This window comes from Ctenopharyngodon idella, chromosome 3 (genome assembly GCF_019924925.1).
Source record: "Ctenopharyngodon idella isolate HZGC_01 chromosome 3, HZGC01, whole genome shotgun sequence".
NCBI lineage: Eukaryota > Metazoa > Chordata > Actinopteri > Cypriniformes > Xenocyprididae > Ctenopharyngodon > Ctenopharyngodon idella.
In genome coordinates, this window is record NC_067222.1 from 21036543 (window position 1) to 21048958 (window position 12416).

The following is a 12416-nucleotide window of genomic DNA, read 5'->3' on the forward strand; positions in this document are numbered from 1 at the left end:
ATGGCTAGAATATTTCTTTTGTCTTTTGTTGTCTTTCTGTTATCTGTTGTCTTATACATTACAATGCTATTTAGTAAAAACACTTACAAATATATGATTGCATATGCATAGAATTAAGTTAATTTTTTTTTTTTTTTTGAGTTTGTAAGGTTTTTTCTTTTCTTTTTTTTTTTGACAAATGCATGACTGGATGTCAAAAAAGTTAACTCCATTCCAAAGATAAATATTCTTCTTTTCTAAACAGTATAGAAATGCAAGAAACACATCAGAAATACAACAATGTTGGAAAGAATTGAGTGCAAGTGATGTTTTAATGGACGCAAAGGGTTAATAGTGCAAGGTTTCTGAAAAGTATGAACTTCGAATGCCTGCACTGTGATGATTATAGAATATATAATGGTTTAGCTCTCAGTAGAAGAGGGGTGACGGTTAAGCTTTTCTAACCGACCTATTTCATTCATTTGTTTTATCTCGATTTAGCTGTGTAATGTCCCAATATTTTCAAATGAGGATGCTTCAAGGTATATATGTAGAATAATCTTTAAGTAGAATTTTTTTGTTTTGTCGGTTATGCTTACTTCCCTTATGTGACTTCTGTGAGTTGGAGGAAGAAGCACTGTTTTCTTTCACCGAGTGTTGTTGTCAGTTTGTGAAAGACTTTTTATTAGCTTGTCACAAGGTATGCAGTTCTGTGGGAGTCATGAGAATAAAATTACATAGTCAGTGTTGAAGGTTTTAGCACGGCTCTAATCCTTTTAGATACTGATCGAAAGGAACTGTTTAGTGGTTTTCATGCTTTCACGGTGTCACCAGAATTATCAATCTGCATTTGATTACTATAGTGTTTAATGTGCTCTCTTGCTCATCAGTTAAGAGTTAAAATATTTCATTTAAAATATTTGACCAGCTACATGACAAGAATTGAAGTTATCACATATTTTGACAAGCTTCTTATTATTGCTTTTGGTTTAATGAGCTCAGTGTTTATTGATAAAACAATTAAAATACAATAAGGGTGATTTATCTGCATTTTATTGTTATACATTGAAAGAATGTTATAAAAGTTTTATAATACAATTTTTATAAATCAGTAAGCCAGTTTGTAATGCATCCATATAATATTTTAGGAAAGTATTAAATCAGAAAAGAGAAGAAAAAAAGATACAGAGATGGAGATAAAAAAAAAAAATAATACAGTGTTTTAATATGTAAGTGCGATATTTAAAATTCTGAAATACTCTGTAAGGTACATCAGTTCTTGCAAACTAATTTTTAATCTTAGCTAAAAACAAAGTCTGTAAATACAATAAGTATAGCAGAAACTGATTTACACCAAAAAGTATGTAAATCAAACAATGAATCAAGGACAGCTCCACATAAAATATTCTGTTGTCAGAAAACGTAACAATCTGTAATGTAGTGTAGTTATAGTATAACTTTTATTTCAAGATTTAATATCCTTATTCTTGCTAAAATTCTTAAGAGTATATTTGGCATTGATTCCATACATTATATGTCAAGCTAAAACCCTGTAACTGTCAATATAAATACTGAGTATCCTGTGTTTGTAGAAAGTCCTTGCACAAGATGTAGAGTTTGAAGACCATATATACCATTTATGGCATAAACTTTTTGGCTTTCAGTCTGGGTATGATTTGCATGTCCCTGACATCATTGTGCTGCAGAAGCCAGCACAGGTATCTCTCTGTGCCCATACCCCATCCACTTGTTAGAAGAGGGATGACTTGACGCATGTTGATGTACCATTTGTATGAGTCCTCTGGTACGGCATGGTGTTGTAAGGCCTCTCGTACCATTTCAGGTGTAGAATGACGTTCCCCAAGCCCTACTGTCTCCCCTAACCCCAAGAGAAGGTCAGCTGCCTTGGCTTTGCTCCTGCCTGAACCTTCAATATATGCTTGGTAGAAAGGCACTCCAAGATGGTCCATTTCTGTCAGCCAAACAGCTCCTCCATACTTTTTAATTAGGACTTTTTCTCCCTTTCGAGTTAGCTTCCTGCCAAACTGTGGTTGTCCCTCCTGAACCCACTCAAGGCAATCAGAGGATGGCATAATGCTAATGGCTTGATCCAAGGGTACTCTTGGAAGAGGTTTTTCTAAGTTCTTCAGTAGTTCTTGGGCATGAGATAGTGTACCAGCTGTGTTTAAGATAATGTCAGAATGTTCCTTTACCATTGCCTGAGTCAAATGGGCAACATAGCCTTCAGCTATACTCATGGCAACATCCATGTCACCCAGAAGCTCGCATTCCACATGGTAGAACTGGTTGAGATGTGTAGCATCTGGATCTTCCCCTCTGAAACTGGGGGACACGTAATAAGCACCAGGAAGACCATCATGAAACCTCATATAGTACTCTAAAACAAACTGCATAGAGTCTGCCAGATATACATCTTGGCCCAACATGTTGACAAACACAGGCTCAGAATCTGACCCCAGACCCATTGGAGAGGAAATTGTGTCAGTTGTGATAGGTGTCAGTGCATAAGCATACTTGCATTTCTTGTTGAAGTACTCTACTGTGCTGTGAAACAGGGTGTTTTGGATTTGAAAGAGATTGCGATACCATTTGCTCTTGATGGCTAATGCAGCATGAGTCTGGGGGTCTTCCCAGGACTGAGGTGGAGTAGTCCTTGTTATCTTGGTGTGGATCTCTGTAAGGTCCTCTTTGTTAGCTGGAGGACCATCTACAGATGTTACATATCCTTTGTAAGTTGGGCAGAACTGAGAAGCCACGACTGGGGATTTGGGGGCATTAGGCTGAGGAACTAATGGAATCAGTTTGGCATGGGCATAATCAAATTCAAACCCTTCAAATATGAGCGCTACACCATGGGCATTCATTCCTTCTTGCACAAGATGAGCAACTTTTCGTGTTGCCACAAGTAGGGCTGTATAGTCACTTTCATTCAGACGGAAGATGTCACTGGTAAGAGGTTTTCTTGGCACTAGAACTGTAAGGCCTGGTGTATTTGGAAAAGGAGTAAGGAAGGCTACATGTTCATTGTCTTCCCAGACACGCCACTGTTGCTCTTCACCACGGATAATGCGGGGGAAGAGGCCGGTATCAGAAGGATCCCCATGAAAGTCAAAGCAAGAAGGGGCATTGGGTGTAGGGAGACGAGAGCAAATCTTTGCCTGCACCTGGTCAAGAAGGGTATCTTCACATCGTGGACCACTTTTGGAGCTACAGTATCCAGGGTCATAAGGATTGAACTCCATTTCCTCAGCTAGTTGAGGTTTCCAGTTTGGTTCTAGGTCATGGAGAGGCAAGACTTTGATGTAAGCTGGCTTGTCAAGTTCTGGCATTGACACAAGGGCACAGCGATGCACACCAAGTTTCTCGCAAAGGAGATTGGCAACAGTCTGTGCCCCCTGCATCATCGCTATGTAGTCAGGTAACACTAACTGAAAGATGCTACTTGGTCCATTAATAGTCTTTCGAGTGAGAACAGTGGCTCCTGGGGTCCAAGGATTAGGCTGTAGGTGAGCTACGAATTCATTAGTCTCCCAAATCACATTCATAAACTCCTTCTTAGGTCTTAAAACCTCAATTCGAGGAATGCCATTGACCATTGAACCAACAAACATGACCCCAGCATTGGTTTCAATAACGGCTTCACCATGATGGTCTACAGCAATAATTCCTGCACACTTTTCTTCCAGATCGTTGTGAATAACTTCTCGACAAGCCTGTCTGAGACTGTAACCTTTGAGGTTGTATAAGCTGGCTACTTTGTGAGCAACTGTTTGGCGTAAGAAGGCATCACCATCACCAGAGCATGTCACGGCAAGTTTCTCATCAGCATAAATTCCTGCCCCCACTATAGCAGTGTCACCGACTCTGCCTTTCCACTTGCCAACTAAACCTCCGGTGGATGTGGCTGCTGCTAACTTGCCCCACTTATCCAGCGCAACTGCACCTACAGTTTGAGGATGGTTATTCTTGCCATCACCTGACTTCATAAGCAACTCCTTGTATCTTATGTCAGTGTCAAAGTACTCTGATTTCAATGTTGTTTCTTTCTCTCCAAGACTGTCTACAAACTCTTCGGCACCTTCTCCAATCAGCAATGAGTGCACACTCTTTTCCATAACACAGCGGGCTGCTTTTATTGGGTTTTTCACTCTTCGCAGGCAAGCCACAGATCCAGAGTTCTTCTCATGTCCATCCACAATGGTGGCTTCCATTTCATGCTCCCCATCTCGGTTATATACTGATCCCTTACCAGCATTAAACAAGAAACAGTCCTCCAACGCAACAACACTTCTTTGTACTGCATCCAGACTACTACCTCCATGAAAAAGCACTTGTGCTCCAAGAGTTAGAGCTGTTTGAAGGGCGAATTCAATGGTCCCAATCACCTTCTGATTTAACATCATCTCCTCTCCTGCCCCACCATGGATCACTAAAGTGAAATCTGGCTTCATGGTTTTGTTTTGTCCTTTTTGCTCCACAGCACTGACTGCATCGTCCACTGAAGATCCATTTACTAGTTTTTCTTCATTGTCTTGCAGGAGACATTCAATGGCTCCCATCTGCCCTGCAATGGCATACCTTAGTGCTAGAAGCATTACTAGTTTTAGATTGAACTCAAGTCTTTCTTTGAGATTTCCCAGGACATTGGCGAAAGTACCCTTCCCATTCAGGACTAGACGTACTTTGTCTTTCCTGCCTAGATACGTGACAGCCAGCTGGTCTGTAGCATAGACGTTACCTACAGCACACTCAACACCCTCCATTAGATCTGATCCAGTCAAGTAAATCGAAGGGCATCCAAAAGGGTCAAGAAACTTCTTGAGTGGGTTATCTTGAGACATAGATCTGCGCAGGGCTGCCAGATGAGGTCCCACTCCAAGGCCAAGTTTTGTAGCTTTGATGAGGTTTTTGTGCTCTAAAAAGGCAAGGTGAAAGAGATGGAAAAGCTCATTTGTATACTGGGGAACATTGTCTGGGCCAATGCAGGATGTCAGTGCTGTAACAAGCTGGTGAGATCTCATAGTTGCGGAGTATGTGGGATCACAGCGGCCGTGTTTGAAGTGACGCATGTGAGTAGGTGTCACCATGATAAGGCTAGTAGCTTTATCCCCAAGTGTTTGCCTTAAGGACAGCTGCAAAGTGAAATTAATCCATGCATCATATAGACCTCTTTGACCCCTTAAGGTGGTGAACACATCTGGGTAAGATGAAATTTCAAAAGTCATGACAGACTGGCTGGCTTGTAGAAGACTAGGAACAGACTGATTCGGCACAGTAATGCCTTTCAGTGGCACTTTCAGAGGTTTAGGATGAAGAGAACCAGCATTTGAGGATGTGCCTAACCCATTGGTTTGGGTGTTTATTATTTCTATGTTTTCAGATTCCGAGAGTTGCCACAGACGTTCAACAACAAGTCCAATTACCATTCCATCCAAGGCACTATGCTCAAACAACATGCCTGCTTGGCCATCTTTAAAAACCACCAAGTTCACCACCTGTTGATGAAGATGGTAAATAGTTATGTCATTCTTCTGTTCATATCTAAACATTACAGCCAGTTGAGTCTGATTTAGCATTACAACAGGAAGTCATTTAATCCAATAATTTCAACAGTACCTGATTTTATCTTAATAAAAAACATTGGTAGTATTTTTGTACGTTTAAACAGAGAATTGTGGAGAATTATTGAATTATAGTTTTGTGTATTTCCCAGAATGCACAATTTGTGTTTCTTTGAATAGCAGTTAAGTAAATTCCTGTCATTTTAATTAAAATTACAATTCAATTTAATGTTGGGCACCAGTTCAATTCAAATTCCAACACATGACATTTAAAAAGTGATGGAATTCTTCATTTGTGAAATTTGCCAAACCCAGATTAGCATAGGAAATTAAGCTTACTGCTATACAGTACTAATTATAAGGTTCTAATTATATAAACATCCTTTTTTTTTTTTATTACATACCTTATCATAGTATCTCAAACATCTGCCATCTTTCTCCCCTAGTCGGACTGTATTAAGTATTTCTGCAAGATCAGCCGGTGCTGGGTGGTCTTCCAGGGAAACAGCCAGAATGGCACTCTCCATCATTTCAAGTGAAACTGCTGCTTCACCCCCAGCCTTTAAGATATCCATTCTCACAGAATGCCAGGTTTGGCGATGAAGAGAAGACAGACCACATATAGCGGAGGAGTCTTGTTCGGGGGCCGCTTCTGGGTGACTCATTGCATGCATCAGTTGGGCGTAGATGTCATTGAGAGGTAAAGGAGAAGGAGATTCCCTTGAACTTGGTTTCCATAAAATTTGAATCGGAAATATACCCCCTCGACAGGTCAATATGGCGTGAAGGCTGTCTGGGTATGTCTGGAACATTAAGGTCAAGAAAATATGTCATTTAGATGAGTGAAATATGTCATTAATATGAGTTTTACTTTATTAATGTAATTTAAAATAGTAAAAAAATTGGAGGTTAATTGAAAAAAAAAAATACCTTTAGCTCATCCTGGCCCTTGCCTGGTAGGCGGCTAGCTGCAAAAACCTGTGACTGTTGTGTTCGCTCAGTTGGTATATCCCCTTCCACCAGCCATGGTTCACTGTACAGCTTAGCAGCTGCCCACAACAAGGCCGTAGCCCGCTCTATCTGCGCAAATTCCCCCTTTAGCTTAGAGGAGGGCAGGACAGAAGGAATAGCGGTGGAAGTGGGCAGGGGATCGTAGCAGGAGAGCAGCCGCTTTTTGAATTCCTCAGTCACCCAGTTCTCACGTCCAAATGCGTGTTCCTTCAGGTATTTTTGGACTTCCTGGAGTGCATCTTTCTGCTGAAAGAGGGCAGTTTTATAGTGTTGGTACTGGTCGGGATTTAAGGTGAGCTGAAGCACCCGGCTAGCTTCCTGGAGGGTAACATCCAGTTCTGGAATGGGATAATCAGGTAACGCCATCCTGCAGTGTAGAGGATAAAACATAAAACTTTATACCACATGCTTAAGATGTGTCATGTGACTTAAATTTGATACTATCTTTGTATGATTATACCCAGTGCATTTTCTCAGGGTACATGTAACACATGACTTTTTTTGTAATGTGTAATTCAATCATTTCATTACGTGGCTTAATAAATTGTCTTATTTACAGCACAAAAGTCTCAGTGTGGTTTGGTAATGTACTTTAACTCTACAAGCATGTTTCAAAGGCATACAACACATTTAAAGATGAGCACTATTAATGTACATGATGACTTTACACTTTCTAAACATAGACACTCCAAATTAACTTCTGTCAAGATACTTTTTGGTCATTTGGCCATAATGGGTATAGGACGCTATTTGTATAGCCAGTTGTCATGGGAATATGTCTCATGCTGCATGTTCCTAGTTGTTTAATTCGATTTTAGTTGATTTAATCATGCTCTGTCTCTTTTTGTAACTCTTGTAATGCTGCCTTTCTTTTTTCCATTTATGGACCCTGGTGACATGGAAGTTCACTCTAGGCGACCTTGATCACGTGATGTGATTGATTACTACTGAATTCATTCACTTAAAATCGGAACAACACCCATGTAAGTACGATTTTGAGACAGCTGTATTTTCTGCAAGAAAAAATACATTTCATGACTTTCTCTCTGCCGTATTATATATATATATATATACACATTATTTTTAATAAAATCTACATTTACATACTCCTTATTCAATAAAGAATGATACAATATTCTTATAAAAGTAATTTCCTGCAAAACATGGCATTGTCTTGCTTAAAACCGCTTAAACCATCCTATACCAGGCCAGGCTGTGAGACTAAATTAAACCAGTTAAGACCAACAAACCATCTTGTCTGGTTTAGGAATTTTTATTTTTTATTATTTATTTTTTTTGCAAGGAACTTTACTTTACTTTACTTTTTACATACAGATTTGTTATTCTAATGTATGCATGTTTTTTTTTTTTTTTTTTTTACCAGTATTTCTCAAAATGTTTTTCAATCACAAATGAAGCCAGGATATATTTGTATACATTTTTGAAAATAAGAAAGATTTTGTATGTTTTGTGGCTGTCCAAAAAAAATAAATAATAATAATAATAATAAAAAAACACCAAACCACTGATCTTGAAAAAAAACAAAAACAAAAAAAAAACAACAACATTTAACAACAACATTTAAACTGTATATTGCAAGTAAGTTGATGTGTTTTTGGGGAAAAAAGCAAGGAAGTAAATCATGATCTCACAATGCATAATTACAGAAATGAATGAGCTTCCAGATTGAGCTTCCAACTACCATTCATTTATTGATTTAAAACACAACTGGCTCTGTGTACATCAGTTTTTAAATGTTCAGATTTATTATTGAATAATATATATTTTTATAGATAGTACACTAACAAATCAATGCACATGGCTAGTGGTTTAAAGTTTGGTTGACACCAATTCAGTGAAAACTTGACTAGATTTTAATGCCATTCATGCAAAATGTAATTTCTTATCGTTTCTGATTTTTAGTGCAAAGTTATTTAAAGTTTGTCAACAAACTTGTGTATTTTAATGTCAGAGAAGAAACATTAAGCATTTAACTCACCTCAGAGCAGTAAAGACTTCCAAAGTATATGTCGACTAGTCAACGCGATGAGAGCTAGAGTGCAACAACCTTTTGTCGCAGTGAACAAACAAGAAGAGGACTGTAATCTGAACCTAGTGATTCCAATTAAGGAATTTAATTTCCTGTCTCCCAATAGACATGGTCAGTATAACAGGAAGATTGTCACACTGACATTCCTTTTCTTTATATGCAATAAAAGAGTATCAGCCTTATTTATCATTTCTACAACTGAACACCATTTTTGATACTACAGTTATATTCTGAACAGTAACTCCAGCAGAAGCTATTTTAAAGTCAAGTCTGTATAAATGGACTTTTCTAGATTTTGTGTGGATTTTTATTAGTATGCTCTGAAAAACAGATTTGCTACTGTATATACAGGTGTGTTGATTTGTTGTATGGTGTTCTGATGTAATGTAATGTTTGTTTTTTATGTCCTTTACATTTTTTCATGATTGGTCAGCACTTTGAGCTAGTTGTAAATAGAGGAAATGAAAGGAATGACATGTAAGTGTGTTCAATGACAGTCTTGTTCTCTGTAGATTATTAATCTGATGTCCCATGCACACATATCATTTTCTTTCTGCATTCACATCCTTCCGTCATTCAGAATAACCTGCAAAATGTGATTAGACTTTTAGCTCAGTATTGCTTTATATTCTCATTCATCAGTTTTAGGATATCATATTATAACAGTAATATAATCTGGACATTTAGGTGACTTTTGCACACTGTAATCAGGTTGTCTGTAAAGGACATTGAAGTTTCATTATCTCGCTAAAAGACATCAGATGGTAGAAGAAGGATTAGGAGTTCCTTAACAGACATGGAAACCTAAAACATGTCATGTGATGTGCTGTGTGGTGATGATTTTTGTTGTGTGCGAGTAACTTCTGCTAGCTGAACAAAGAATGTATTGAGTGAGTAATCTTGTGTGACTCACGTGAGAAAGACCAAATTATTTTTAGTGAAATTACAGGTGGCCTTTGTTATCAGACATCCAGATAATGAACAACTGTGACACTCAGGCTGAACACGTCCTGATCAGGCATACCTTGAAAAAATGTACTATATTATGATGTTGTTACATTATTATTAGCCTAACTTCCTCTTTTAGTGTTTCTTGAATATGGAAATTGGGTTCCTGGGTGTTTCCTGTGAATCTTAGAACACACTTTTACTAGTTTTTGTTTGTTTGCTTTAATTTGTCAACTAACAATGCCCATTTCCAGCACATCTCAGAGTCTGTATTTAATATAGCATGTTACATTTTTGGAAAAAAATATCTTATTTATTTGTTTTGGTAGGGCTAGTTTAGCATTTTATGTATGTAAATGATAATGCATAATTTGACACAATTATAGTCTGTTTAGAAAAGAACAATAAAAATATTTGTGATATTTACCTCTTTTGTTTTTCACACATCAAGTCTTATATTTCATCTTGATTGTTTGGCATGATCGTTTTTTAAATAAAATTCCCTAACTTTTGATAAAACTTTAGGTCAGAATTATTCTTTGTTGACTGTGTTGTAATATAAAGACAAATTTATGTAATTTCACACAGTAAATATTGAAATGTTTTATTTTTATATCAATAATTACTATTTTCATAATAGAGGTTCATAATTTAAGATTTAAAGTCTGGATAAGGGTAAAATAAAATCCATAAAAGCATTTTAAAGGTATTATAAAACAATATATATAATAAAATATATAAAAAAACAAAAACAAAAAAAAACCATGGTACATTGTAGAAAGGCCCGAAATACACTGGTAATGCTAACTAACTAGTCAGCACACTGTTTTTGAGCCACAGCCCTGTTACAAACCGGAAGTAGTCACTTATTATCTTCTTCCGGAGCGGCATTTGGTCGACCCTTCACTGAAGGCTGATCTCCTCCACCCTTGACAAGCCAAACATTCATTTCTGTCTAATTCAAACGTGAGTAAAAGTTTCTGTTGTCTCCGGATATAAGTTTATAAAACATCTGAGACCCGAGAGGTTGAGGTTATTGACATATTTACACAGTTAAAGAAGGTCACTGGAGATGAGGCTAGCTAACGGTAGCATGCAAAATAACTGCAGCTCTGCTTGTAAACGTCTCATTTTCATACACAATCGCTAGAACTGCTTCCAGTAGAGAGTGTTATTACTGTACAAACTATCATGTTTTTATTTTTACCTCATATTCCTAAATATTATGTGTGGAACAGGCTTTATTGCACTGGAAATTGCAGTAGTTAAAAGGCGATAGTTCAGTCAGTTTATTCAGGTATCAATCAAGGCATTTAAATGTGATGCATATATTTTAAGAAAACACCAACATTTTATGATAATAACTAGTGCTGTGATGTTGCACATTTCATTACAGGGTCATATGACTGATAATGTGGTCAAGAAGCCGCACGTGCCAGCATTGGTCTGGTATAATGTGTTTTGTTTTGAGAAGAGAGTTTGAAAAAGAGCGCTGAATTGTGGTCATTTGAATGCGGTTTGGGTGTGTCAGCTGTTTATTGAATCTCTGATAGCATTATGACCGCATTTACCATAATACTTTGGTGTGTTCAGTGACCTGTTGTCATCCATCCAAAGGGTTGTATTTAGGTCACCATGAAATTGAATTGAAAATTCTTGTTTTTTTTTTTTAATATTGCAGTATTTATTCATACTGATTTATCCACGCACATCATTATTTTATTAAATTCATGTGCCCTTAATCTTTAATCAAAATAATTTCCCTCCCTCTTGCAGTGACATCTTTTCTCTGATGATGTGTTTACTGGCGTGAGGGCGGGGCAACCTGTCACTCACATGACATCACAGCAATAGCAAACCACAACCATCCAATCAATTCCCCATGGACAAAATCAAGTCCCGTCCTACATTATTTTCTTGTTCAAGAAGCCGTTTCACTTGTATATATACGTCACAATAGGGAAGAAAAGACTATTGCAACTTCCGTTTAATGTCGACTTTAAAGTGTCCGTCTTCTTTTCCAGGTGTGTGTGAGACGTCTGTCTCTGCCCACTCTGAACCCTCCCTGATGGGCGGCTGGTCCCGCAGTGCCGTGCTGCAGCTGTACCGAGCTCTGCTCCGTGCAGGTCAACACCTACAGTACACCGACCGCGACTACTACCGGCGCGCAGTGACCCGAGAGTTCAGACGCTGTCAGACCCTCAACGCCCCAGCAGAGAGGGAGGACGCGCTGAAGAGAGGCCAGTTCTTCCTCAACAGCAGGCTGGGCGGCTTGGTGTAGAAGAAGTGGCCCATCAGCACCAGACAGTCTGCCTGATAGCCGGTAAGATGAGCATTTCTGCATTTGAAACATTGTCGGCAGCTTGCAGCCACAGGAGGTGCATGTCTACACCAGGGTTCTTATCATTAACTAAAACTGTTAAATAACATTTTTGTTAATTGAAATGAAGCTGAAATAAAATATGAATATTAGATGAAAAACTAAAATTAATTCAGAATTAGAAATATTGCCTTGGCACCTAAATCAAATAAATTGAAGCACTAAAATTGCTCCCTGGAAAGAAATAAAAGCTAAAATAAAAATAAATTTAGCTAAATAGAAATATTTAAACATGACAAAAGCACATAACAACATTGCTAAAAATCAAACTGAAATTAAAATGAAAACTGAAAATATAAAAATAAAAGCTAATTCAAAATATTAATAAAAACTGAAGAAAAAAAACCAAAGCTCAATGTTAAGGATTTTTTGTGGTTCATATTTTTACTGGCCCAGCTAATGAATAAAAATAGTTATTGTTTTTATTGTTTTTAACCCACGTAACCTTGTATTTGAATTTATACAG

The 12416-nt window shown here is 37.7% G+C and overlaps 2 protein-coding genes across 3 annotated transcripts; one reads left to right on the plus strand and one right to left on the minus strand.

Moving 5' to 3' along the window:
* Positions 1 to 849: 849 nt before the first annotated feature.
* Positions 850 to 5456, minus strand: si:ch211-256m1.8 (uncharacterized). The gene has a single exon (XM_051886549.1). It carries the CDS (start codon positions 5454 to 5456, stop codon positions 1617 to 1619), a length of 3840 nt encoding a protein of 1279 aa, XP_051742509.1. The 3' UTR covers positions 850 to 1616.
* Positions 5457 to 7417: 1961 nt separating this feature from the next.
* LOC127508526 (MIEF1 upstream open reading frame protein-like) lies at positions 7418 to 11851 on the plus strand. 2 transcript variants are annotated; one of them, XM_051886561.1, is made up of 2 exons: positions 7418 to 7555; positions 11595 to 11851. In XM_051886561.1, the coding sequence occupies exon 2, from the start codon at positions 11639 to 11641 to the stop codon at positions 11849 to 11851; it is 213 nt and encodes a 70-aa protein (XP_051742521.1). In that variant the 5' UTR covers positions 7418 to 7555; positions 11595 to 11638. The 2 variants fall into 2 exon arrangements, with proteins under 2 accessions (XP_051742521.1, XP_051742520.1); XM_051886560.1 differs by lacking the exon at positions 7418 to 7555 and adding an exon at positions 10377 to 10536.
* Positions 11852 to 12416: the final 565 nt, after the last annotated feature.